Raw genomic sequence first — 27,390 nt, forward strand, 5'->3', positions numbered from 1 at the left:
ATAATACATCCATATTATGCGTGACATGTGTCAAGTCCGAGTGGTTAGGGCCGAGGCAAATGGAACCTCTTTGAAACTCACGCGGTGTCGGGTCCGCGCTCGCGAGGCACATCGCTCCCTCTCTCGCTAGTAGCTCGCCGCTCGCTGTGCTCTTGGCTCTCACCCATGATCGCCCATCCGCATGTACGCACCGTACCACAGCACACAGCCACAACTAACTAGCCATGCGCTATGGTAAATGGTCGGTTACTTGTAGTATATCGCCGTCGCGTACCGCGCGTCCACATGTTGCCTAAACAGAAACCGGCATGCAACGCAACCGAATTGCCGATTGAGGAGCCTGTGTATCATATCGCTCGACAGCCCGATCCTCGAAGCAATTCTGCAAGTTAGTCAGGAATATCTAATAAGCCTACGACTTACGAGTGTAAGGTAGAAAAGGAAAGAGACTTTCGAACATTGTAACGTTAGGCCTACATTATCTACATCTCTTAGGAAAACAAGATAACAGGGTCCAGATCTGTATCATGTCTACCTCTAAACCCCTTACAGTAAGTGGAGAGAGGACGTCGGGAGATACCGTGAGAACCCAAAACGGTGAGTCACTTTCTCTATGTCCTCAGTGCGGATAGTTATGACAATGACATTAGAAATCTATTTAATTACAGATGTAGAATACTTTTAGTATCCATATCTAACGTAGTCGTTAGACTCCACTACTTAGCATTTAACATAGACTAGACAGGTACTGTATGTCATACATGTATGTGACCCTCCATCACAAAATCAACAAAAATTTCATATCATTAAAAGGGACTGTATTTTAATTACAGTACCGGTTGGGGTGGGGATTCATGTTTTTTAACATTCCTAAGTGAGATAGGGTTCTAGTGAAAAGCCTCTTACAAATGTAGCTCCAGCACCAGAATAATTTCCACTTATTGGAAATCCAGTGTACAACCTTTTTAAAAAGATAAATAATTCAACAAAATGGCTGATTTTTATTTGGTACTCCGGGATACCATTTATGTCATCAAATGCTGAAGATTCCAATAACGTTAGAACCACAAGTTCACTGTTCGATACCGGAAATTTGCAGCTATCGTCCTCAAACTTTTTCTTTGTCGTCCGCTCAGTAAGAATGTGTACGGGGATTCGTGGGATGAATTGTGATTCTGGTGCAAGGACAAGGTGCGAAAAACGTCGTTTATTTCATTACAAAAATCGTGTCCGGAATTATAATGCGATTTTACACTGCGCGAAAAGACAACTTTTGGGAGAGGGGTATATTTGAAGTCTATTTTCCAAAAAACGGAGTGAATATTAGAATAATTTTCATAATTTTGCTGATTTTGTCATTTTCAGGACTTTGTGAATAACTTGTGCTATTTTTGGCCAAAATTTTGTCTTCTGAGTACGGAATTCAAAGCCACGAAAAAAAAAAAGCATCCGGTGATATGATCAACTTTCCTACAATAATGAATTGTTGTTCTGTTGACAGAATTCACATTTTGATCATTGATGGAATAATGTATCTCTACTACCTCAAAAAAAAAAAAAATAAATTTTCCTCACCTTGTTATCGCCATTTTTGGCCGGATAATCTGCAGTCATGGCAGCAGCAGCCATAGCCAATATCGTCAAGAGCTCCCTTGGACCCGTGGGCCTGGACAAGATGTTGGTGGATGATGTTGGGGTAAGTCAAAGAACTACCACTTAAAGTAGTACCGTAGCTCTTTTCTTGTTTGTTTTTCAAATGTCTGTTGATCATGTGGCATGAAAGTGTTTGACATGTTTGAATTGCTCAGGTTGTTGCTAAAGGGGAAGGCAGGAATTGAAGTGATGATAAGCTGTAGTTGTGATAAGAAATTCATTATTACCTCTGTGCAGTATTCTTGATATTGTAGCTTATACCACCACATAACGTATCATATTTGCTGGCCAAAAAGTGGCACTACACATGTATTTTCACAAAATTAAAGCAGTAAAGTCAGTCGAGGCATATGTGACCTGCTACAACAAAATGATCCTAAAGTCGGACGAGGTCGATTATTTGAAAATTGCATGATATAATCCCCTAATCTTTCTGCTTTAAGTTGATATTAACACATTTTATAAAAATAATCGGCTGCGGAGATATCGATGTTTAAAAGAGAGCATGTCGAGACGTCTGGAAAATCACTGTTTCGAGAAAAGCTCCCTAAAAGTCTTCCTTTCGACGCAATTGCGATCAAGGGACACGCAAGTCAGTTTTCACCTCTGGACAATAGAAGGTAAGGCCTAGCAACCCCCGAAGAGTTCATTCAAGCCATAGAGCTCTATTATACGTACTAGAGTGCGGACTCGTCATACGCGCGCACGTTAAGGCTCTGTGATCGCGTGGAGCACGATCCGCCATTACTAAGAGTGGCAAAACTTCAGTACAGTGCGAATCGCTTGTGTATTAGCATATACCGTTGCGTTGACAACCGGGGTTGACAACGCCGGATTTGCTCCTTTGCAAGACGTATACGCGATGAAAATCAACGATTTGAGTGATAATTTGATAATCTCATTCACAAAACCACGCGTTACGCAATATAATTGCTATTTTTAATGTAAATTAAAGCTAAATAATTATCTCCTCAGTAGTGTATCAATTTTCATACGCTGAGCGCTGATTGTTCATCGCGGACATTCAAGTGCAGCTACGCAGCTACAGTGTAATTAGCTCTGATTGATCGAGTGGTGAACGCGACTTGGAGATAACCCCCGGGGCGGGAATCAGTGGCATAGCTAGGATTTCTCCAGTAGGGGGCACTGGGGGCCTCGCAATTTTGTAGGGGGCACCCTGAACTGCTACTGTGATTATTTTTTTATTCAGCATATTTTTTTTTTTTTTTTCAGGGGGTGGGGGTGGGAGGCACATGGTGGCATACAATTTTTTTTTTTTTTTTTTTTTGGGGGGGGGGGGGGCAGGTCTCCAATACCTCCAGCCCTGGGGACACTGCTCTTACAAGTCCTGTATTAAACAATGCCTGTAAAAGGGGTTGTTTTTCATGGACGGGCGATGTATGCGCGTATGTGAAAAGGGTAGCAAAATCGCTGAAATCAGAGGAAAAGGCCATACTTTTACAGAAGTAGCTAGGCTACTTGAAAAAAAAAGGTAGCTTCAGAGTGAATTTGGTGTATTTTGAGATCAAAGGATCATTACTTGTACACACACACACACATACCTAACAAACATAAATACACACACATACACATCCATAACACATCCATAACAAACACAAGTAGGCCTACACACAAACATACACATCCATAACAAACACAAGTAGGCCTACACACACATACACATCCATAACAAACACAAACACACACACACACACACTTACTGAAGGCCCCACCTCAACCTTAATTAGGAATACAATAATTTGAATGGGACATAGTGAATATGCCTGCACACACAAACACACACACACACACACTCTCTCTCTCTCTCACACACACAAAGTCCTGAACATATCACACATATGAATACATGTACTACAGAGTCATTCTATGCATTTAATCTTGTCATGGGATATTAATTCTCAAATTATTCGACATAAATCATAAATGGCTGTTAGAAAATCTGTAATACAAAATACAAAATTATTTAAAGCCCAAGTACGCACTGGCAATATCGTCTGCATGCACAATTTTGGCAGATGCAGTGTGCGTGCATACATGCACTTGCCACTCTCACTTGCCACTCTTAGTAATGGCGGCGAGCTCTCCATGCGATCACAGCGATTTAAATGAGTACGCCCTCTAGCGATATGTAAATACAGCTCTATGATTCAAGCACATCAGCGTCGGCGGTCTCCTCACCAACCAATCAGTGACCAGGATGTGAGAAGCGGCTGAGCATAGCGCACCCCGCCCGCACGCACCAGTCGACTGGGCAGTGTGCGAGCTTCACGCTTCGGTTAGCAGCAAGCAGCAAACTGACCAATGAGATCACTCTGGTCGTTGTTAGGGGCGGAACCTATCTGTGGCGCTCAATCCAAATTTTCGAACCAGTTTCTGCTTCGTTGAAACGCCAAAAAACATGGCTCAGAAAAACGCTATTTTGTGGTCTTTCCTTTGATCATTTTGCTTCAAAATTTCGACAGATGATAGAAGACATGTTAGACTCCAATAATATATCAAAATCAGAAAATCCTAAGTTTTGACCAATTTTAATGCTCTGACTTCAAACTCGATTTTCACGTCTTCGACCGTGCGCGACTTTAGGACCTTTTTGTTGTAGCGGGTCACATATACGCTAGCACAAGCAAATGATTGTCTTTCCCCAGAGAATCAGCTGCCTAGCCAACACACATTTTGTATGGGACTATGCCATGTGCCAATGAGCAATGCAATATGAACCACTGAATTAGTCCATCTTACAGACAATGCTCTGTTCTGCAGTCAAATGACATCAAAATTTATATTTTCATTACCTACCTACAGTACTTATCACTGTCGCTGGTGCCAGTTCAACAAAAGTGTACAAGAAAGCATACCGTAAAGTTCCGTGTATAAGATGCACTATTTTTTCGTCGAAAAACATTGAAAATCGGGGGTGTGTCGTATACACGGGTACAGTCGAATCACGGAAAAAAATCTGTCATGTACACCCAATTTTATAAGGCCAACTTGGGGCCATGTATGCCCATCGACGTTTGGAAGGTAAGCAATCACTAAAACTTATGGATAAATGAGCGATCTTTCAATCTGGACACACACAAAAGCTGCAAATACGACATAAACTTACATCGGCCTTGTGCAGTAACGATGTATCAATCTGGCCATAGACAACAGCTGTAACAGCACTGCTGTATGCTACCGATGTCAGTCTACCAAGCTACCAACAGCCAACCTAGTAGCTGGAATACGCGATGTACAGGTATCATTACTAAATTACCGATACCGTAAAACTTATCAATGTACTAGTATCAATATGGCCATAGACAAAAGCTGTAAAATACGGAGTAGGATCGACACTATGTCACCGTAAATATGAACGATGTGTGAAGCATGCATGCATATCCATGTCGTTCGTTTGCTCTTCATTTCACGAGGCCAGCTACAATGTAGGATAGCATAGCTACACTGTAGCTAGCTAGCTAGCTAACAAGCCTTTGGCAAAGGCAGCAGCTGCAGAGAGGCTTTTGCAATGGACTCGCGTGCACACAGCGATCGGATCGGAGCGCGCTTGCCCGTTGCGCGCTGTGAGTGCAAGTCCATTGCTCTCTGTGTGCGTGTGCTGAAATTATAGCGAGCTGCCTTTTGCAAAAGGCTAGCACTGTGCATACAAGCATGGTACAAGAGACACACAAATGTTACTGGTTATCCCTCCGGGCGAAACAACAGTGAGTGTAATACCGTACGCACCGTACGTCTCGCCGTATGATCCCTCTGCTACACTTGTTGATGTTTTTCTTATTTTTCGTGATGAACCTTCCAGTCTGACATGTGTCAATATGCGAGACACCCTCTGCTATGTATGACAGCAAAGATCGTACTGTACACTCATGAGTATGCTATGCATGACACATGCACCACGATTGAAAGGCGAAACAATAGCAAGTGAGTAGCGAGACAAGTCTCGCATTTTGCGTCTTCCATATTTTGCCGATGTCCGATGAATACCATTAAAAGAAAGTATAAAAGGAAACGAAAAATAGAGCAAATATATGCTGCATTCTAGGGAAATTTTGAGCTGAAATAATATGTATGACACACGCAATATTTGCGTGGAAATTTTCGTGTTTTTTTTTCCTTTTTATTTTAGGTCCAAAAGTAGGGGTGCGTCTTATACACGGAACTTTACGGTAGCGTGATTGCAAATTGGTGTGCATAGCCATTGCGGCGATTGCAATCCTGCACACATCACACAATAGCACTATCTCATGTACTCGGCTATTTGAAAAGGATCCAGTGTGAATGAAGACACTGGTACTAGGCTATTGAAAAAAAAGTGTGTGTGAATGGACACAGTCACATGCTTAGCCATTCTTTACATAGGTCCTACACACAGAAATATCATTCAAAATCCTGACACAAAGTTTGCTTCAACCAGAAAAAAATTAATATAAAACAAACATAAATTACTGTTAGAATGCCCATGGAGAGTTGGAAAAATAAAGTTTCTAAGCGTATAAGAGAAGTAATTAAGTTTTGATCATAACAAAACTCCTTGAGATTTTTTCCCCCCTGTTTTTCATCACAAAAGTCAGGATGCAGCTTATCAGGCGCTGCGGCCTTATCGCCAGTGAATACAGTACATGGGAATCACTCTGAGGTCAGGTGGCCACACAGTTGGGTGGTCAGGTGCAAAGCTTGTGGTTCAAACTACAACATACTCTCTCATTTTTTGAGCACCTGACCTAGAATTTAGCATGTGTGACCACTATCATGGGTAAATGTGCAAGACATCTTTTTTGTCTTTATCCCATCATGCATTGCCATGGCAATGGCAAATTCTTATGAAAATCACACAAAATGTTGTTGACTGAACTACTCTCTCGGTTTTGAAGCAATTCAGTTCTCCCTATTGCCAATACACAAAAACAGTACCCGGATGTGGCTTTTTCGTCAAGATTTAGTGCACTTCTGGGACTCGGGCACTTTCGCTGCGGCCCATATTTTGCACAGCGCTAGCGTGCGCGTACGTGTACCTACCTAGCGCTGTGCTGGCCACGGATAGGCGCCAGTACTCGTGCCAGGCCTTTGATCATGTACTCGCTTGGGTGGCACAACATGCGCACGTCCATTAAAATCTTCGCTCGACGCATTTTTACCTAAGATTGTGTCTTTCCGCTTCCGGTGTACTCGTTCTCTCCTCGTTGATTGGCCGCCAACAGTCATGATCTGAATTTAGAATCACATTTTTCATCTATTCCTACCCAACCTGGCAATGCCAATTTTTATCTATCTTTTCTTATTTTGAGGATGACAAAGTATTAAAAAAGCCTCATTTTGTCAGTTTTCCTAAGAAAAAAATGTAGTACACTGTACTTTTTAAAATCGCTATTTTTAATTCAAACCAGTTTTTTTGTCTTAGTTATCTACATATTATGAAAATTAACAATTTGCTCCTCAAATCGGCCATTTGGTTGAACAAGTCTACTTTGTATGTCCCAAGCTTTTTCTGTAGTAACACAGGATAGGATCTGGTTGAAGCTAAAGAGGCCCCTAGTAACTTTCTTCAGAATCCCTTACTTTTCCTGAAAAATGCTAATATTTTTTTTTTTTTTTTTGGGGGGGGGGGTCCATTTTTTTTTTTTTTGTTGGTCAGGTAAAATGAATGCAGGTGCATGGGCAAACTTGAACACTGTGGTAACCCTTATTACAGATCAGATTGATTTTGTGATCAAGGTCTATACTGTCAGTTTTTAATGAAACAATCAGAGCTATGTCTGCACGATTAGAAGAGGTTTTGGTAAAAGAGGTGATAATTTAGTTAAATGCCTTTGAATATTTTTTTTTTTTTTTTTTTGGGGGGGGGGGGGAGATGTAATTGGTATTTGCACACACAACCCTATAAAGACATGACCAAGAAAGAAACAACCTTTGGGAAATACTGCATGCCCAGTGCCCCCTGCTGAAACAGCCTCATAAAGCCAAAAAAGTGAAATAAGACTTGTTATTAAAAACATGAAAAAAAAAATGAACAGTCATTAGGAAAGAATGGCTCATATTGGTGATGATGTACAAGTAGAAGAGGTGGAAGGGTGGCATACAACGAAGGAGGAGATTTTTTGTGTTTTTTTTTTCAGAACACAATTGTATAAGTTCAGTTTGTCAATAAGTATGAAAGTTTATCCTGTGAGTTCACATGTTCACAAACTAAGGCAAATTAGAAATGTGATTTTTACCCAACATGACAAAGTTTCTTGGGGAATCCTGGTAGGTGATGTATTAGAGTGTTAGTGTAGCTTTAGCCTGTACTATAGATTTCCAATGCATGTAATGAAAACAGGGCCATGACCGCATAATCTGCATTTTATCTATTACATGTATAATGAAGATTAGTGTAAATTGGATTGGTCCTTATACTACATGTAGGTTTTCACTTCTAGGTTCATCACAGGCAGAAACTATAGGTGGACAATTAACTTACGTACGTTAAGACTAAGACTCACAGTACTTGAAGGCCTACCTTTTCCTTTTAATTCTCTGGGAAAACACTTTCAGCAAGATTTTGCATTTATTTGGGATTCTGATCACAACAAATATGTCACATCCACCACATTGGATATCATTAACTGTGAAAAAAAAAACTTGAATGAATAGTTGCTTTAACAAAGACATTATGATTTGACTGGTTAATGAATAAGGATGCCACAATTGCACATCAATTGCGGGTAAAAAAATGTCTGTTCATATCTCATTTTGTCACATCCACAAGGAGTTTCTTGCATTCATACATTGTAACTTGAAAATATGTGGACGCTTGTGTGCAATGATTTGTGTTCTAAAAAAAACAAGGAAAAGTAGAAATTACGCGGTGCGTAATATATGTCCCCGCCGGAAGTAGCATTCAGTAGCAAAATGTACAATATAGGTAAAAAGATGAAGGTCAAAGGTCAAAGAGGTCAAAGGTCAAAATTCTATGTAGAAGTTTTGAAGCCCTCACCTAGTGCCATCACATAAAGCAAACGGAATCGAAATCGGGTTAGAAATGGCGAAGGAGTAGCATTTTGTAGCCAATGTACAATATAGGTAAAAAAATCAAGGTCAAAGGTCAAAGAAGTCAAAGGTCAAAATTCTGTGTAGAAGTTTTGAAGCCCTCACCTAGTGCCATCACATAAAGCAAACGGAATCGAAATCGGGTTAGAAATGGCGAGGGAGTAGCATTTGGTAGGAAAATGTACAATACAGGTCAAAAATCAAGGTCAAAGGTCAAAGAAGTCAAAGGTCAAAATTCTGTGTAGAAGTTTTGAAGCCCTCACCTAGTGCCATCACATAAAGCAAACGGAATCAAAATCGGGTTACAAATGGCGAAGGAGTAGCATTTTGTAGGCAATGTACAATATAGGTCAAAAATCAAGGTCAAAGGTCAAAGAAGTCAAAGGTCAAAATTCTGTGTAGAAGTTTTGAAGCCCTCACCTAGTGCCATCATATAAGGCAAACGGAATCAAAATCGGGTTAGAAATGGCGAAGGAGTAGCATTTTGAAGCAAAATGTACAATATAGGTCAAAGGTCAAGGTCAAAGGTCACAACTGAAATTCTGTATAGAAGTTTCAAAGCTCCCATGTAGTGCTATCATATAAAGCAAACAGAATCAAAATCGGGTTAGAAATGGCGAAGGAGTAGCATTTTGAACATTTTGATCACACACGGACGCACACACGGACACACGGACGAACGGACACACGGACGGACGGACGGACGGACACACGGACACACACACGTACGGAGCCCGTTTCATAGTCCCCTGCTCGAACTCGTTCGGCGGGGACAAAAAGACTGTTCTATGTGGTTCTTGCAAACAGAGTAGGCCCTACTGCTTAACAATTACCAGTTGATGATAAAGACGAATATTTGGAATTCTGTTCTAAATTTCAGCATCATGTCCACCATGTTGGATCCAATTTACTCTGGAAAACATTCAGAGTCCAGTGAACATAGTGTACTGTATGTTGTCAGCTAAAAAAAAAAAAAACCTTATACTTTGATCGTACAGTGTATGTAAGCTGATAAGAATTTCAATAATGGTTTGAACTATTACTATCAAGTATAAATTTGAGAAGACTGAAAATGTCTGTTCACATCTTCAATCCGTCACATCCACCATATGGGATTTCAGGCATTCATAACTTTTACAGCACATGAGGCCTTATCAGCAGTGAGTTGTGAATTTATAGAATATAGTATTCTCGGTGGTTTTGCATGCAAAATCATTTGTTATATGCAAGGTGTGTACAAAACAAAATACAACCGTACCAAGGAAATTGGTGTTCCGTTCACATGTCACATCCGCCACTATTGGCTCTTACTGATGTCATTTATGCTGGAAACAATACTTTCTTGTAAAACAATTTGTTTTTTAGTGTGAACTGACTTGTGCTGACTATTCTTTGGGTAATCATTTGCCTTATTTCTGTTGTTTATTGGTCAAGGTGTAAAATGTCCGTTCACATCTGTTATTTGTCACATCCACCATATGTTCCAGCTGAAATTTTAAATGTAAAAAGATGGACACTCACAATGTTAGTATTAAGTGTGTGTATGTGCCCCAACATAAGTATTATCTCCATGAAATATTACACATCCTGAAGGAGGAAGTGTAAAACAACAGAAACTTTTTGAAGTCATATACCAGGGCTGCACACTAACCCATTTTTTCTGCCGGTCCAACCTGTCTCTGTCGGACTGGTAAATGCCCCGTTTTACCATTTTTTACCGGTCCGAACAGAAAATTTACCGGTCAACAACGACAACCTAAAAAAACATTAAATGACTTGCAAACTTATTTTCTTGTTTTTTTTTTATGGACGTACCCCCTTACCCATGTACATTTTACAGATTAATATTATTTTTTTTTTAAACTTGCATTATTAATTGCACAAGAAATAAAAAAAAAGATAGGAAAAAATGGAATGTTTGTTTGTGAATTACAGTGTAAAATGATAATGAACAAAATCAGATTGTATCAAATGCGTTTGTGACTTTTTCTAAACATCGGCGCACGAACTTGCTGCGTAACCTGCTCTTGGTGGTCAGTTGGATTGCGACGATTTAATGAATTATTTTAGCTGTGATATTTTCTGATGCACGCGCTACAAGGGGTTCTTTATTTTTCTCCCGATAATCTATTCGCATTTGTGCATGCGTTCTTGAAAGGTACACGACATGCAGGGCCGAATTCGCAATCCTTTTTGCGCCCATTTCCACCTCAAATATTAGCGGGATTGTGACGATTTCATAAATTACTTCGGCTGTATTATTTTCAGATGCAAGCGCCAAAAGAGGTTGAAAATGTGTCCTTTATTTTTCCCGATAAACTCTTCGAATTTCGTAAGTGCGTTCTTAAAAAAAGATGCACCACATGGCCGAATTCATGATACTTTTTGCGCCTATTTCTACCTCAAATATCAGCGGGATTGTGACGATTTCATAAATTACTTCGGCTGTAATCTTTTATGATGTAAGCGCCGAAAGAGGTTGAAAATGTGTCCTTTATTTTTCCCGATAAACTCTTCGAATTTCGTAAGTGCGTTCGTAAAACGATGCACCACATGGCCGATTTCATGATACTTTTTGCGCCTATTTCTACCTCAAATATCAGCGGAATTGTGGCGATTTCATGAATTACTTCGGATGTAACTTTTTGTAATGCACGCACCGGCGAGAATGGTTGAAAATGCGTTCTTTATTTTTCTCCCCATAATCTCTTCGCATTCCGTACATGCGTTCTTGAAAGGTATACGACACGGCCGAATTCACGATCCTTTTTGCGCCTATTTCTACCTAAAACATCAGCGGGATTGCGATGATTTTATGAATAACTTCGGCTGTAATCTTTTATGATAACGCGCCAAAATGGGTTGAAAATGTGTCCTTTATTTTTCCCGGATAAACTCTTCGCATTTCGTAAATGCGTGCTTAAAATATATACGTCATGGCCAAAAATCATGATTCTTTTTGCGCCTATTGTTTCCTCAAACGTCAACGGGATTGCGATGATTTCATGAATTATTATTCGGCTGTAATCTTTATGATGCACGGGCCAAAAGGGGTTGAAAATGTGTCCTGTATTTTTCTCCCAATAATCTCTTCGCATTTCGTACATGCGTATACGACACGGCTGAATTCACGATCCTTTTATCGCCTACTTCTACATTAAATATCAGCCGAATTGTGGCAATTTCATGAATTACTTCAGATGTAATCTTTTGTGATGCACGGACTAGCTAGAATGATTGAAAATGCGTTCTCTATTTTTCTCCCCATAATCTCTTCGCATTCCGTACATGCGTTCTTGAAAGATATACGACACGGCCGAATTCACGCTCCTTTTTGCGTTTATTTCTACCTCAAATATCAGCGGGATTGCGATGATTTCATGTATGACTTCGGATGCAATCTTTTATGATACACGCGCCAAAAGGGGTTGAAAATGTGTCCTTTATTTTTCCCCGATAAACTCTTCGCATTTCGTAAATGCGTTCTTAAAAGATACACGACACGGCCAAAAATCATGATTCTTTTGCGCCTATCGTTTCCTCAAACTTCAACGGGATTGCGATGATTTTATGAATTATTATTCGGCTCTAATCTTTATGATGCACGGGCCAAAAGGGTTTGAAAATGTGTCCTGTATTTTTCACCCAATAATCACTTCGCATTGCGTACATGCCTATACGTCACGGCCGAATTCACGATCCTTTTAGCGCCTATTTCTACATCAAATATCAGCGAGATTGCGATATGTCATTAATTATTTCGGCTGTAATCTTTTGTGATACATTCACCAGAAGGGTTGAAAATGCGTTCTTTATTTTTCTCCCGATAATTTCTTCGCATTTGTGCATGCGTTTTCAAAATTATACATTGCATGCAGGGCCGAATTCGATATTCTTTTTGCGCCTATTATTGTTTACTCAAATTCCAACGGGGTTGCGAAATTTTCATGAATTACTATTCGGCTGTAATCTATATGATGCAAGCGCCAAAAGGGGTGAAAATGTGTCCTTTATTTTTCTCCCGCTAATCTTTTCCCATTTCGTACATGCGTTCTTAAAAGGTATACGACACGGCCGAATTCACGATCCTTTTTGCGCCTATTTCTACCTCAAATATTAGCGGGATTGTGGCGATTTCATGAATCACTTCAGATGTAATCTTTTATGATGCACGCACCAGAAGGGTAAAATGTGTTTTTTTATTTTTCTCCCGATAATCTCGTCGCATTTGTGCATGCGTTTTTGATAACCAACACGGCATGCAGGACTGAATTCAAGATCCTTTTTGCGCCTATTATTTCCTCAAATTTCAACGGGATTGCGTTGATTTCATGAATTGTTATTCGGCTGTAATCTTTTATGATGCACTCACCAAAATGTGTCCTTTATTTTTTTTCTCTCTCTCCTCTATAATCTCTTCGCATTTCGTACATAAGCTTTTGAAAGATACAACGCGGCCGGTCGAATTCATGATCCTTTTTGGGACGATTTCTACCTCAAATATGTAAGCGGGACTGCCATGATTTCATGATTTTTTTTCCTCCCTAGTATTATCTCTTCACATTTTGTGCATGCGTTCTTAAAAAGTACACGGAAGAGCCGATTTCGTGATCCTTTTTGCGCCTATCTTCATTATGAGACCATTCTGAGCGAATGAAAATATTCATTTGTGAAATGACTGTGTAAAATGAAAATGAACGCAATCAGATTCATTTACTGTATCGCTGAATATCGAATGTGTTTTTACTTTTTCTAAAAATCGACACAAGTAAATTAGTTCTAACAAAACTGCCACGCTGCTGCGAAGCCGGGATCGGATCGATCTTGCGTTAAAAAATCATGAGTAAAATGAACCAGAAATGCGTGCGCTTCTATCAATGCTTCTTGTCTGGCATGACCGCCGATCGCAAGCAAACGAAAAGCAGTTACACTGTACATGCTCTGCATGTATTGCATTGCATGGCAGTGCGTGAGCAGCGCCAAATGCGCAAGCGCGAGGGCGAATAACTGGTCGACTGCTAGTGCTCAAAACTAATGTATGTTTACTGTACAAAGTGCACCGGTAGACATAAACGAAAACTTGCGTAAAACTTGTTGAACAGTGCGATATCTTGCATTCTGTTTCTCCCTGATCGGGGCTGCTATTTTTCTTTCTACTGACCCCACCAATGGTTTTTTTTACTGGTCATGTCGGACCGGTAACTTGTGGATTTCCTGAAAAGTTACCGGTCCGACAGTGAATTTTACCGGTCTTTGACCGTCGGACCGGCGCCAGTGTGCAGCCCTGCATATACTCTATTTTACACTATATTTTTCCTTCAAAGTGGTACAATTTTCCAATAAATCCAAATAAGAACACAAAATCTGGCACCAAGTTTGCTTAAATATCACTTAATCATGTTACAGTTTCAAATTACCTGTTGGACACATAGTGTTTCAGCTCTATCCATGACATTATAGCACTATCTTTCAGCAAAATTACCTTCATCTCCAATAGAATCATTCATGGTATCAAATATTGCAATAATAATTAAGCTCAGGCATTACATTTTCCATTAAATTCACATTCTTAGGAATAAAAAATCATGACATTCTATCTCCAAAACAGAACTTGAAATTTTGACACCTAGGTTGACAAAAAGTGGCACCTAACTGTGAAACGGGCCTATATTCTTTTGAATCAACCCAGAATGGGTTGATTCATGAATGATTTGAATGAAATCAATCATGGGAGAAAAAAAAAATGCAGCATAGACAATCATTCAATGTATGTGATTTTGTTTTACAGCATTGATAATAGCAGAGACAATCATTCAACATATTTATTTGATTTCATTTGACAGCATGGATGATAGAGAACCAGAAGAGTTAGAATTTTGTGTAATTTGCAGCGTTATGTAATTAACTTGTATAAATTAGAGGAGCTGTAATATTGATATCCCATATTGCATAATCTTCAGGATGTTACAGTTACAAACGATGGGGCAACAATTCTAAAGCTCCTTGAGGTGGAACACCCAGCTGCCAAGGTCCTTGTTGAACTGGCTGATCTACAAGACCAGGAGGTTGGAGATGGTACTACTTCAGTAGTAAGTTTTATGGTTTGTTTGGCTCCTGCTTAAAGGTAGGGAATCCTATTTGCACGCCTTAAATGAAGAGTTGTATAAATACAGTGGTATGTTGAAGAGAGTATCATTTTAGAAACTCCCAGAAAGTATTGAAAGTGGAAGGTAACATTTAGTACATCTTTCTGACCGTTAGATTTTGAATTGAATTGTTTTCGGGGCTCACCGTAAATTCCAGTACATTACTAGGCTACCTTTGCAGACCCATGTACTGCATGTGTGTCCATCATGTATATTTTGTGAAGAAAGTTCATCAACACTTACAAACATTTCTATTTACATTCTTGCCACACACTCTATATGTTATTACATCAGCTCTTGTACTTTTAGATTTGTGTTTATAGATCACAAATACAGAAGAATGCAACAAAAAGGCTTAAGTGTGGCTGACACACAGAACTACTGAGTAGTTGAGTTTTGTGCATTATTCAAATTTTAGATAACTGTTGATTCCGTATTTCTAAGCAGTGGCCTAAGCAAGTCCCCTGAGGTTCATATTTAATGTTTTGCTGCATTTTGGGAGGTCTGTAAAAGGTATCCCCTACCTTTAAAGGGATAGTATAGTATTGGTGAAGATAAGGATTGTGCTTTTCACTTTTTGCGAGATACCTGGAAACCACTTATGAAATAGTACAGAGCATACCATTTTAAGAGGAACTCGTGGTTTATATGATGAAAATCAGTTTTGGAATGGCCGAGACGAAAAAAAAAAAAAAAGGAAAGCAAAGTGATTGTAATAAAAGGTGGGTCCCACCTTTCATGAGGATCTCTCTGTTTTGGAGTATATCTCAGCCATTTCAAAGCCAAATTTGATCAAATAAACCTTGAATTCCTCTTGGAATTGCATGTTCTTTCACGAATCATTTATAAGAAGTTTCTTAGTATCTCATCAAGAATGTTAGAAACCTGAAGTTAAGGCTCAACCAAAAATATACTATCCCTTTTACATCACATTTATTCTATTTAATTTATAAATTGTTTCTTATAATTTTCAAAATAAAATTACCCTAATTGTTGGCCGCACTTCTGCATAGGCCATACCCCAAGTTTGGCCAAAAAAAAAAAAAAAAAAAAAAAAAATATATGTGGAAGGATTTCATTATGCTCAAAAGTTTCATCACTTTTCAGAATTTTGTCAACAAGCATCATTTCTACTGCTGCCTGGTTATGCATGTTTCCGCCATGAAGTGTCACAGGAGACATTATGTTTTCGGGTTGTCCATCCATCCTTCCGTCTGTCCTTCATCAACTTTGTTGGCAATGTAACTTATAAATCATTTGAGGTATCCCAATGAAACTTTGCATATGAGGGTACGAAGTTGTGCCTATCAGCTTTTGGAGGCACATGCTTAAGGTTTAAGGTCAAGGTGAAATTCTTCAAATTTCACAATTCCCCCCATATCTATGCATTGCCTTAAACTTTGAGTATAATTGTGTATAATCTGTGTATGTAGGACTGTAGTAGAGGTCGCCGTGTGCAATGAAAAAAACATACACACAGGTCAATTTCCTTTTTTTTTTTATTTCAACGGATAGTATAGTATTAGTGGAGATGAGAATTGGGCTTTTAACTTTTTGTGAGATACCAAGAAACAACCTATTAAAAAGTACAGACCATACAACTCTTAGAGGAATTCAGTTTATTTGATGAAAATCAGTTTTGGAATGGCTGTGACATCCAAAAACAAAGTAAAACAAAGCGAGTGTAATAAAGGTGGGTCCCACCTTTTGTTAGGATCGCTCTGTTTTGGATATCTCCGCCATTTCAAATCCAATTTTCATCAAATAAACGTTGAATTCCTCTTGGCATTACATGTTCTTTCATATTTCATAAATGTTTTCTCATCTCACCAAAAATGTTATAAACCTCAAGTTAGGTCTCAACCAAAACTATACAATGCCTTCAAGTCAAAATAGTAAAATATGAAGTGATGACATTTAGGATAGGGATTTCAAAATTTTTTGATTCTATGAAAGGGTATAATTCAAGTGATATCGGTCTCATGTTATCACCTAGGGCTACTAGTGAAACAGCCATGACAAAAATAAAAGCTTCACCTTTTCCAAGGCAGAACGACACAGAACCCCTTCATACACACTACACTTGGCAGGGTGTGGCACGAAATACCTCATATGATATAAAGCAATATAAAGCCCATTCCTTTCCTGCCTGTCTACAACTTCCATGGAATTCTTGATTTTGATTGGCTGTTGAGTATTGTTGCCATGGTAGTTACCATTGGATGGCAAAGTTACCATAATTGTAACTTTTATGCAGCGGGCCCCAGAGCGTGGCCAAATGCGGGGCTAATTTTGGCCTCGCATTTGGCCTTTTGCGCGTTTACACTGAAATGAAGGCGGGCTCGGCCGCGGCCGAGCTGCGGCCCAGCCCCGCACTGTAAACGGGGACCTAGAGCTACCAGAATGCTAGACACTAAGGAATAACAAATATCTCCATTTGTAAACCTGCATCAAAAGACCACCGACAAGTCACCAGACATGGATTTTTAGTTAAGGGCAGATGATGGCGGAACAGTCAGCTTTAGAATAAAGTATACTGTAAAACACAATATATTCGTGGCATGAAAATTTCGCGAATTGGAGCCAACGGCCTTTCTCTCAGCATTAAATTTTCGGGACTTGCCACTGGCATCCAATGCATATTGTATAGGCAAGAACTTTCAGGTGCATTTTAATTTTGCGAATATTGCCACTCGCGAAATTCGCAAAATCAAAATGCACGCGAACATTCCCCATTTTACAATAACTCAATACAGATGGACTTTCTTAACCTACAAGTAATTATATCTTTAAGTACAGGAAAGAAAGTACACATTCTGGAAAACTGATTACTGAGAAAAGAGGTTTGAAGTTTAGGTCTATTCATCTCACCAAACTGAGCCCTGTGCAATGAATGGGCAAACAACACACACACACACACACACACACACACACACACACAAAGGGATGTGAATCTCCATAGCAACCACAGTGAAGGGATTATCAGATTAAGCTTAAATTTTGCACACTCTATAAGCATACTCCAGTCATGACTGGAACTTTCAATGCAGAAGCATTGTCTTTATGATTAGAGTTGAAAGTGTATGGGAGTGTATACAGCTTTAAAGGGTTTTGAAGAAAGGAAACAGGGCCTCTCAGACATACCTAATGAAACTATTCTGAAAAAAATATAGAAAAACTGCATAGTATGAAAAATTTCCCATTCTCTTTATGATCCCAAGGTTTAGAATTATATAGAAGAAAAATATTGTTCTTTCAGAGAATACAAACAACCAGAGATTGACTTGAGCCTTTTCACCTGTTTTGGTCCTTGTTTAAAAGTGGGTTTAAAAAAAAAATTAAAACAATCCAACTCCTTCTATAAAACCAGAAAAACTCTCAATACATGTGAGTGCACTTCAAGTTTGTTTATGGCAGATCCTGGACTGCATTGGGGACCAGTTTCACATTAACATCTTTTTGAAAATGCATTGTCGAATTTACTACGAATTTGGCAGGTAATATAGCCAGGATGTACAAATGGACACCATGACCCCTAGGCCCTCAAACCCCTCCCTCCCCCCCCCCCCCCAAGTCTATGTTCTTAGTCTGTAAGAATGCGTGGAGGATGAACTTGCAATACTCAGGTTAGCGCTAGACCCCTAGGCCTACAGGTATAATTAATCTTGCATACACAATTACCAAAAAAGTACTGTTTAAACTGAGAGCCTCTGTTCCAAATGAGTCCATCAATTGTGTTTTTTTTTTTTTTTTTTTTTTTTTTTTTTTTTTTTTTTTTTTTTAGTAGCATAATTTTGATTAGGTGCCTGGGTGTTCTCCCTGTTGATTTTTATTCAAAAGAGAAAGGGAGGTACAAAGAGTACAAAGAGATGCATACAGGTGAAAAAAGAAATGAATTATATTTTCACTATCATTAGTACCATCCACTTGTTTTAGATCATCATACTTCAACTGTATTAGTGTGTTTGATATTTGATTACATGATGTCCTATCTTTAAAAAATGTAGTATCAAGAAGTATTTACGACATATTGTTTTCTCAGTGCAACAAGGTGGCCAAATGTGTAGATACATTTTGGCAAAAATGTAAAATGTGTTTGGGTATTTCAGTTATTTTCCTGCTAGACTTACTAATAAAATACAGAGTACTAGTGATCACTAATATTTGTCTCTATATTCACATTGTTGCAAGTATTCATAATTAAACTGGCATTTGTATTTCCAAATTGCTCATGGACCATTCAAATAGGAAAATATTCAATTTGGTGATTTGACATTGATCATAGTTTATCTTTCTTTGTTGGATTGAGAAAAAGAAAAACATTTTACAGGTGAGCGTTGTACATGCAATGTGAGAAAATAGATGGCCTGTAAATCAGTGGTGGTAATGGTGTTTTGTTTTACTTTCTGTCATTTTGATCTCTTCTGTTGGGTTATTCACTTCCATTTTAGGTTATCATTGCTGCAGAGCTATTAAAGAATGCTGATGAACTTGTGAAACAGAAGATCCACCCAACTACCATCATCAGTGGATATAGATTAGCCTGCAAGTAAGGAGGTCTAGCCTGTCTGGTCTTAGCATGGAAGAATTACATATTTTTGTTTTTAGTTGGATGCTCATAAGATCAGTGATCAATGTAATCAGTGATGCTACTCCGAAGTCAAGCTGCTTTACAGCTTGATATAATTTTGTTAGTTTGCCTCAAATTAAAAAGCTTCATATAGTCACAGGTACTAAATAATCTTTCCTTCAGAAGCTTATAGTTATGATTGATACGTAAAGAGATTAAGTGAAATGGATTAGGGATATGAAATTGAAATTGTATTCTTTGATCTTCAGTGATGTAATGAAGTGCTACTTTTGATTATCAGTCAAATTCACTCTTGACATGAAGAGAGATTAAGTGAAATGGGTAGGTGATAATATGAAATTAAACTTGTCCTCTTTGATCATCAGTGATTTATGGAGAGACTCTTCCCATAAGTAACATGTAGAAACAAAAAAAAAAAGAGCAAACAAACAGAAAATATGGCAGTGAATGGCATCTGGTGAATAAATTGTGGAGGTAGAGCCAAATACACTGAAGCTTAAGACCCTTCATTGTTCTTGACTTGGAACTCTGCAGGGAAGCATGCCGTTACATCCAGGAGCATCTGACCATCAGCACAGATGAACTGGGCAAAGAGAGCATCATCAATGCTGCCAAAACTTCCATGTCTTCAAAACTTATTGGGAGGTGAGATAAAGTTTCAAATGCCCAGCAGCAGTGGAAATGGTGGAATGTCCTGCCTTCCCCAACAAGTACCGGTATTTGTTTGCTGTTACCAACTTTCACTAACTCCTAGCAACTTCCCTGCTCCTAGCATTTACCGTGTCTTGCTGTATTCCACCTTCAACAGGGAAAAAAAAAAGAGAGAAAAATTCTTGGTTGTTCACTCTACTTTTGATGCCAGCAGCAATTTGTGAAAGGATAAAATCTGCAGTGCACTATTGAGTTCAGCCATGTAGTGGTTATGAGATCAGTGTGTCAGTAACAATTGTATGTTGCACATAGTAAGAGAATAAATTGACTGTAATAGCACCTTGATAGTTTAAAGAAGTACATATATTTTTAGGCCTTAGCTTGATTGCTACAAAATGGTGCTAGGATGTCATGAAACCATGCAATTCAACTTCATACCTTTAAAAGAAGGACTTGTCTCCCTATCTGATTTCATGTTCATTTGGTGTTAATTACTCATGAGCAGTCGTGAAAAAAAAAGGGACAACCTTTTAATGCAGCTTGTAGTGAAAAAGCAACTTGCCATGCACTGTTTATTCCCCTTTTCCTGGGGTCTGTCGTACAACAATTGGTCTACATGTTATGAGAGGACTGTTTATGCATCAAGTCTCAAAAATATCAAATACTGTATGCCATGTACACTGTACAGTATGTCGCTGGGTTTTTATATTAGCAAATTTCAAAAGTTGGGTGCTATCGCAAAGTTACCAACATGCAAAAATATTAACTGATCTGGACATGCCATGTGCCTGCATACATTTCTCCGTTCATTACCATACTCCACGATCGCAAATTTAACCACTCGCGAAATTGTTGGGAAGTCCGGATTCATGAAAAATATTATACTCGCTAAATATTATGGCGTATACAGTAAATGATTGATGATTATGGGAAGTGGTAAATGAACAGGTGATTTGATTTCAGACAGATTAAACAAATTGCCTAATTTTATGGTGGAAGACATGTTAGCATGATCATGTTCTGATATAACTTCTTTTCACATCCTCCTGATGATGCAGAGACCCAGACTTCTGGTCTGAAATGATCTACAATGCTGCTCAGGCAGTGAAGACCACTGATGCCAAGGGAGCAGTCAAGTGTCCTATCAAATCAATCAACCTCCTAAAGGCCCATGGCAAGAGCTCCAAGGAATCCATTTTGGTTGATGGCTATGCACTCAATTGCACAGTGGCATCACAAGGTATGATTATAATTCACAGTAGGCATTGAAAATTTTCACAAATTTTGTAGCTTTCAGTTTTCTCCGGTTTTGGCTCGTGTTAGCTTTTATGCATTGTTTCTTCATGGTAGGCATTATGTGCCATGCATACATGCAGTATTAAAAAGTTTACGTTAACATTAACATTAGCATTAGTGATGATCGCCTCTGCCCAGAAAAATGACTTTGAAAGAAAGACTGGAGTTTGTTCTATCAGAATTTGTTCTCTTTCTGTAGGAAAATTGCACATATCGCAGTATCATCTACCTTTTTTCCTATGTAGTTTGCTCCTGTTTTGCTGTAAAACTCATATAAAGATGTACATAGCGATCAAGGCAGAGCTCAGTAGATATTGGTGTTCACTGACCCCAGTAAAGTGCCTCGTTTTGTGAAGCAACAAAAGAGTCTGTTAGCCCATCAGCACATGCTCTATTCATACCTAGGGCCTGATCAATACTTTCATTGTTCGATGGCACATAGTTGACTATGGGAAGGGAATACATGTACCCCTTGACTGCTCTCATACAGGTGGATTACCAACCTGTCCGTTATCTGTCGACCTGCAAAAAGAATCTCGTTTGGGGGCATTGGGGGCTCTTGGAGAATTGCGGGAAGAATGGGTTGATTTATGTTTGTGGACATGTCCAGCGGTTTGGCAGCAGATCTCGTATATTGCGAGACTTCAGCAGAAGATTCAATCATCTGTTTTCTGCATTTTTCACAGGTTTTCTATGGGTGGAAGATATTCATTACATTACAAGATAAGATTTTGTATGCCTGTTCAATATGAAAGTCAGTCATGCAACACTACTCGAAACTCCACGTGATCATCATGACAGTGACAGCTGCTGCTTGCTTGATCGCGTGCATACAACCGAATACAATAAGTAGGTACATGTAACAGAGTACTAGTAGTTGGTGCAGGGAGATAGGCTCACCTACAACTCAAATGCTTTAGTGTACTGTAAAAGTGGAAATTTTCACGGTGTTGAAATTTTTGCGCATTTTGCGCAACCAGAAACTAGCGCGAAATAAAAGCACACAAATATTTTTCTTGCCATATATTCCAGTAGTTGATGTCTTGATTCCGCAGAATTAAAAACATGTGAAACTCATCTTACCCAGCCGGGCACGAAAAATTAGTCACGCAAAATATCCACTTAATACAGTAATACTAGATCACACCACTATGTAGATGGCCAGCAGGCCAGGGACGAGGAGTAAGACAGCTCAATGCTGCACATCCCACAACATTCAATCATTTCAATTGTGTGATTTCATGTACCTAATCCACGAAGTCTTGTTAATGTCACAGTCTACGTTCGTCCCTGGAAATATTCACTACAGAAATAGTATGTAAAATTTAACTCTGTTGACCGGATTTGGTAAGTTTCCTCGATTTTATACATTGATTGTCGGTTTCACAGGCTTTCTTATTTTTCAATTCAATATATAGTGACATTATTTCTCAGAATGCCCCCTCCCCCCCCCCCCCCCCCCCCGAAAGAAACTATAGTATGCAACTGTCGTACATATGACAGCCATGTTTGACTCGGCAAGCAACCTAGCGGTCATCCATCGATATCCCTTCTGTAGTTTTGATCAGCACATAATCTGACAGCCTTCAAAAAGGAATTAATTACTAACTTCAACCACATTGTACATTGTACCTAAATTTGTCAACAGCAGCTCAGTGCAAGGTGATGAAGGCAGTCTCTTCAGCTGTTTTCCATTTTCTGTTGAAATTCTTTTTCTCGTGTTAACACGAAGCCGGAAAGATTGGAAAAAAAAGAAGATTTAGAAGGGACATGTAAGCATTGTACAGTTGATAATTATCTGAAATAATACCTTGGCTGGGTGTAAATGAGAGTGCATTTACTAAAGCCCACGTTTCTCCAAATATGAGCAAAGCAAACGAACAAAACTTTTTTCTAAAGATGTTAAATATTCCAGCAAAAAGGGACAAACTGCCAATATACTAATTAAACACAAAAGTTTTGATAGAACGACCGTTTCGAAATGAAAAGGAAAGGATGAAATGACATGAAAAGAGTCAAGAACTCGTATCAACAGACCAGAGGTTCGAGAACAACTTACAGGACTGAAGTGAAATGAAAATAAAATGTTCGTAGCGACACTTGTGAGAGAGGCTACATACGAAACACATGAAAAATGCTAAGTAAGAACGTACATATTGATCACATCTACAGACACATACACATCGTCACACAAATCATACATGCAATGTGCAAACAGAAACTCACCTCTCAATTGCAGCAAAATAACATTTCTAATCACTTAAAACAAACCCAACAACACTCCCCAAAAATATGTTCATACTTAGAAAAATGAAGGATAATAGGAGAAAGTAGAAGTAAAGGTGAGCAAAAGGTAGAAAATGGATGAGGGCAAATGGTTAGTATAAACTCAAAATGACACACAAACCACTTGATTTCAGTTTCTTTGTTGAGCGTGTACCCACTGAACAAGGAACTGCAGAAAAAAACAACTGCGATTGGTCCGATTTTTGGGCATCTGATTTCGTCAAAGAATTTCCATGACATGCCAAGTTTTGCATTACCTCTTGATATGTGCCAGGTGTCTTTCCAAAGCCAAAATCTCATGTTAGCTCTTGCTTTAGCTATCGTTAGTTTTTCACAAATGTTTGCTTGCATTGTCAACCGTTACTTATCGTCATTGAGAATGTTAATGTTAACATTAATTAACAGAAAGTTTCTTTTGGTATAGACTGTGTGTACCCATGGTCTTCCAATGATTAACTTGAATCAAACTTGAGCCAAGTTTCCTCATGTACAAGTACTTCTGTCAGTGAGGAATAAAAGTAGTTCTTTGGTTACCTCACGATGGCTGTCATTGGTCCAAGGGGCTGAAGACTTGAAGCAAATCTTCATTTGTTATTAGTGGCAGAAGGGACCAGTGGATGGAGAAAGAATATGATTTTTGTCTGTAGGTGTATGTCCTTTTTACTAAATCTACAAAGCCCCTATGGAAGTCTGCAAGTGTGAAAATTGAATAATGTGATGGTGGTGAGTGTCTTATTTTTGTTCCCAGGCACAGATTTTTATTGCCTTGTCTAGAGTGTCCTTTCCACAAAAGATTATTGCAGTTGAATGCAGGCTGTTCATGTAGTGAATGGTGAGCGGGGATGTGAATGTAGGTCTCATACAATACATATATGCGTTATAGCACCTAACTTAAAGGACAAGTTCACCTTCATAGACATTTGGGTTGAGTGAATGCAGCTATATTAGTAGAAGACATCAGTGAGAGTTTGAAGAAAATTGGACACTCCGTTCAAAAGTTATGAATTTTTGAAGTTTCTGCTCAGTCACGGCTTGATGAGAAGACTACTATAGCTTGTGATGTCACATGTGTAGAACGATATAAAGAATAAAGAAAATTCAACATATTTTCACTTTTCTCGCATAACAAAAGAACACTTGACTTCTCTCTTTCAGAAGGCAGGGGGAATAATATTACCTATAATATCATTTTTTAAGTATGTACTACACTTGTCCTAGTTTTCTTCTTCTTCTTTTTCTTCTTCTTCATGCTATTTTACTTTTCTCCTTTTTCTTTCTTAGTTTCCATTTTCTCTACTCTTAATCTTTCTGGTCTCATTTCTTATCCTTTTGCCTGCTTATACAATATTTTTCACACTTTGAATATGTGTATGATTCTGTCAAAGTTATATGCATTTATATTCATAAATCTTCTGTAACATTGTGTGATATTTATGTATATGCCCTGCTTATTCTGTTTATCCAGTTATGTCCTGGGCTTCTCTGTTTTGTATTTATGTATTCCTTTGTTCGATTTGTATATCAATAAAGTGATGAAATATATATACATCAGTGACAAGTCGAAGAAATGTGCACTTTATTCAAAAAGTAAAGTTTTGTGAAATTCTCTTTTTATTTTCCTTATATCGTTGTATGCATGTGACATCATACACTGTAGTAGTCTTCTCATCCAGCAGTGACTGTGCAGATACTTTAAAAATTCACATCTTTTGAACGGATTGTCCAATTTTCCCCAAACTTTCGCTGATGTGCTCTACTAATATTGTTGCCTTCACTCAATCCACATGTATATGAAGGTGGACTTGTCCTTTAAAATGACAAATTTGGTAAGCCCAGGGGGCTGGTGTTAGCCAATTGGGAAAAAGCATGTCAATGGCTAACACAAATGGTGGAGCTCGGTTCAGCAGACAACATGCAACACTGGGCCCAACATAAGCTACCAAAATTATGTCATATCTTTGAGATCAACCTTCTAAAACACCAACTGATTTCAAGTTCAGGATTATTGCTGATGCTAGTGTCGAGGTAGCACTGCCGCCAGCTTTAGCTCCAAATTTGAAATCCCCCATTCAGTAGATGACAACATGCAGAATAATTCATCAGAAGGGTTTTTTACTCTACGCAGGGACTTATTACTGTGTTGAAATAGCATTTCAAATCTTGCAGTTAAAACATCCTGCATGTTCTGGACAACAAAAGCCATCATCTGTTTTAGTTTTTAGGTCAAAATACTTAATGTAAACATACCGTCAACCAGATAAGTTTCATAGTAGCCAGCTTTGCAGCATCACCCTTCAACTCTGTGCACGTAAACATGGTCATGTTTACTCAAATGCTGATCATTTGATATGTGACTAACCAAGATGGTTTTTAATATCTTCACAAAAAGTGCATGTTTGAGACTTTTTTTCTCCCCATCTACAGCTATGCCCAAGCGTATTGTAGGTGCAAAGTTGGCCTGTCTGGACTTCAGTCTGCAAAAGACAAAGATGCATCTTGGTGTTCATGTGACGGTGGAAGATCCAGAGAAGCTAGAGGCCATTAGGAAAAGGTCAGGATTGTTTAAAGTCAAACTATTGTGCCTTGTTCTGTCCCCCCCCCCCCCCAACCCTTCTGTGTTATGATGCTCGGAATCAGTGGGTGGGTATGCTGCACATGAATAACAGCGTCATTGAATTCAGATGACAGACTCGTAGGATACTGGTAAGGGTGTTCTGTTTTGACCATTTCATACCCCATCCCAAGGGGACATTATGAACCATGCTGATTATCCAGGTGCCTGCACTTTCATAAGCTCAGCAAGCTTTACAAATTTTATTGTATCATTTTCTTGAAAGTTTTATCAAATAAGAAAGGAAATCATCATCATGTGTAGTCCCCACCCCCCTCCAATTGTGTTATTTTCCACAGACTACAAATGGTAATACTTCTAGGGCGAGTTCTAAACTTTAAATTTTATGAAGTGATTTAGAAAAAAATTGGCATGTGATGATTGTCATGTAAAGTTGTGCAAAACTATTTTGTAGAGTTAGCAGACCATGTATTTCCATGGTAAGAGCACATTATGGCCCCAAAATCAGGTGAAAGTGAGTACAATTTTTCCATTTTTTAAGTGAATCAAAAGAAATTTGGCATACTTGTAATGTCTGTGTAGCAATATTGTACTCATTACAAATGTATTTACAGTGCATACAGTATGTAAAGTTACTGTTCATTTTTATCAGCAGTGTACCAGTACAGAATTGTTAGATGGGATATTAATCACCTTCAATAATATGTGACCCGCTACAACAAAAGGATCCAAAAGTCGGGGGAGGACAATTTTCTGAAAATGACATCACATTATTCCCATACTCTTCTACGTTAATTTCATATACACATCTCATAGTATAATTACTAGTACTCAGTTGCGGAGATATCGATGATTTTATTGGCGCATGTCAAGTAGTCGAGGAAATCAGAGTTTCGAAAAAAAACGCCTTCAAAGATTTCCTTCCAACGCTATCATGGTCAACAGGAGGCAAGACAGTTTTCACCGCTTGACAATAGAAGGCATGCTCCTAGCGACCTCCATGATATTCATTCAAGCTGAGCGCCAGCGGTCTTTGCACAACCAATCAGTAATCAGGATGCCACGCAGTGACCAATAAGATCCCTCCCTCGTTGCTAGGGGCAGAGTCTAGCTGCAGCACTAAATCCAAATCTTTGGACACGTTTCTG

General features: G+C 38.8%; 1 protein-coding gene across 1 annotated transcript in view; it reads left to right on the forward strand.

Moving 5' to 3' along the window:
- The first annotated feature begins 423 nt into the window (after positions 1-423).
- LOC140230918 (T-complex protein 1 subunit alpha-like) overlaps positions 424-27,390 on the forward strand; it is a 47,205-nt gene continuing 20,238 nt past the window's right edge. Inside the window, exons 1-7 of the mRNA XM_072311057.1 lie at positions 424-597; positions 1,611-1,696; positions 14,661-14,789; positions 19,298-19,395; positions 19,972-20,082; positions 21,147-21,328; positions 26,095-26,221. Coding sequence (XP_072167158.1) covers positions 528-597; positions 1,611-1,696; positions 14,661-14,789; positions 19,298-19,395; positions 19,972-20,082; positions 21,147-21,328; positions 26,095-26,221 — 803 coding nt within the window. The 5' untranslated portion in view covers positions 424-527. The remainder of the gene's footprint in view (positions 598-1,610; positions 1,697-14,660; positions 14,790-19,297; positions 19,396-19,971; positions 20,083-21,146; positions 21,329-26,094; positions 26,222-27,390) is intronic.

Source organism: Diadema setosum, chromosome 7, assembly GCF_964275005.1.
Source record: "Diadema setosum chromosome 7, eeDiaSeto1, whole genome shotgun sequence".
NCBI lineage: Eukaryota > Metazoa > Echinodermata > Echinoidea > Diadematoida > Diadematidae > Diadema > Diadema setosum.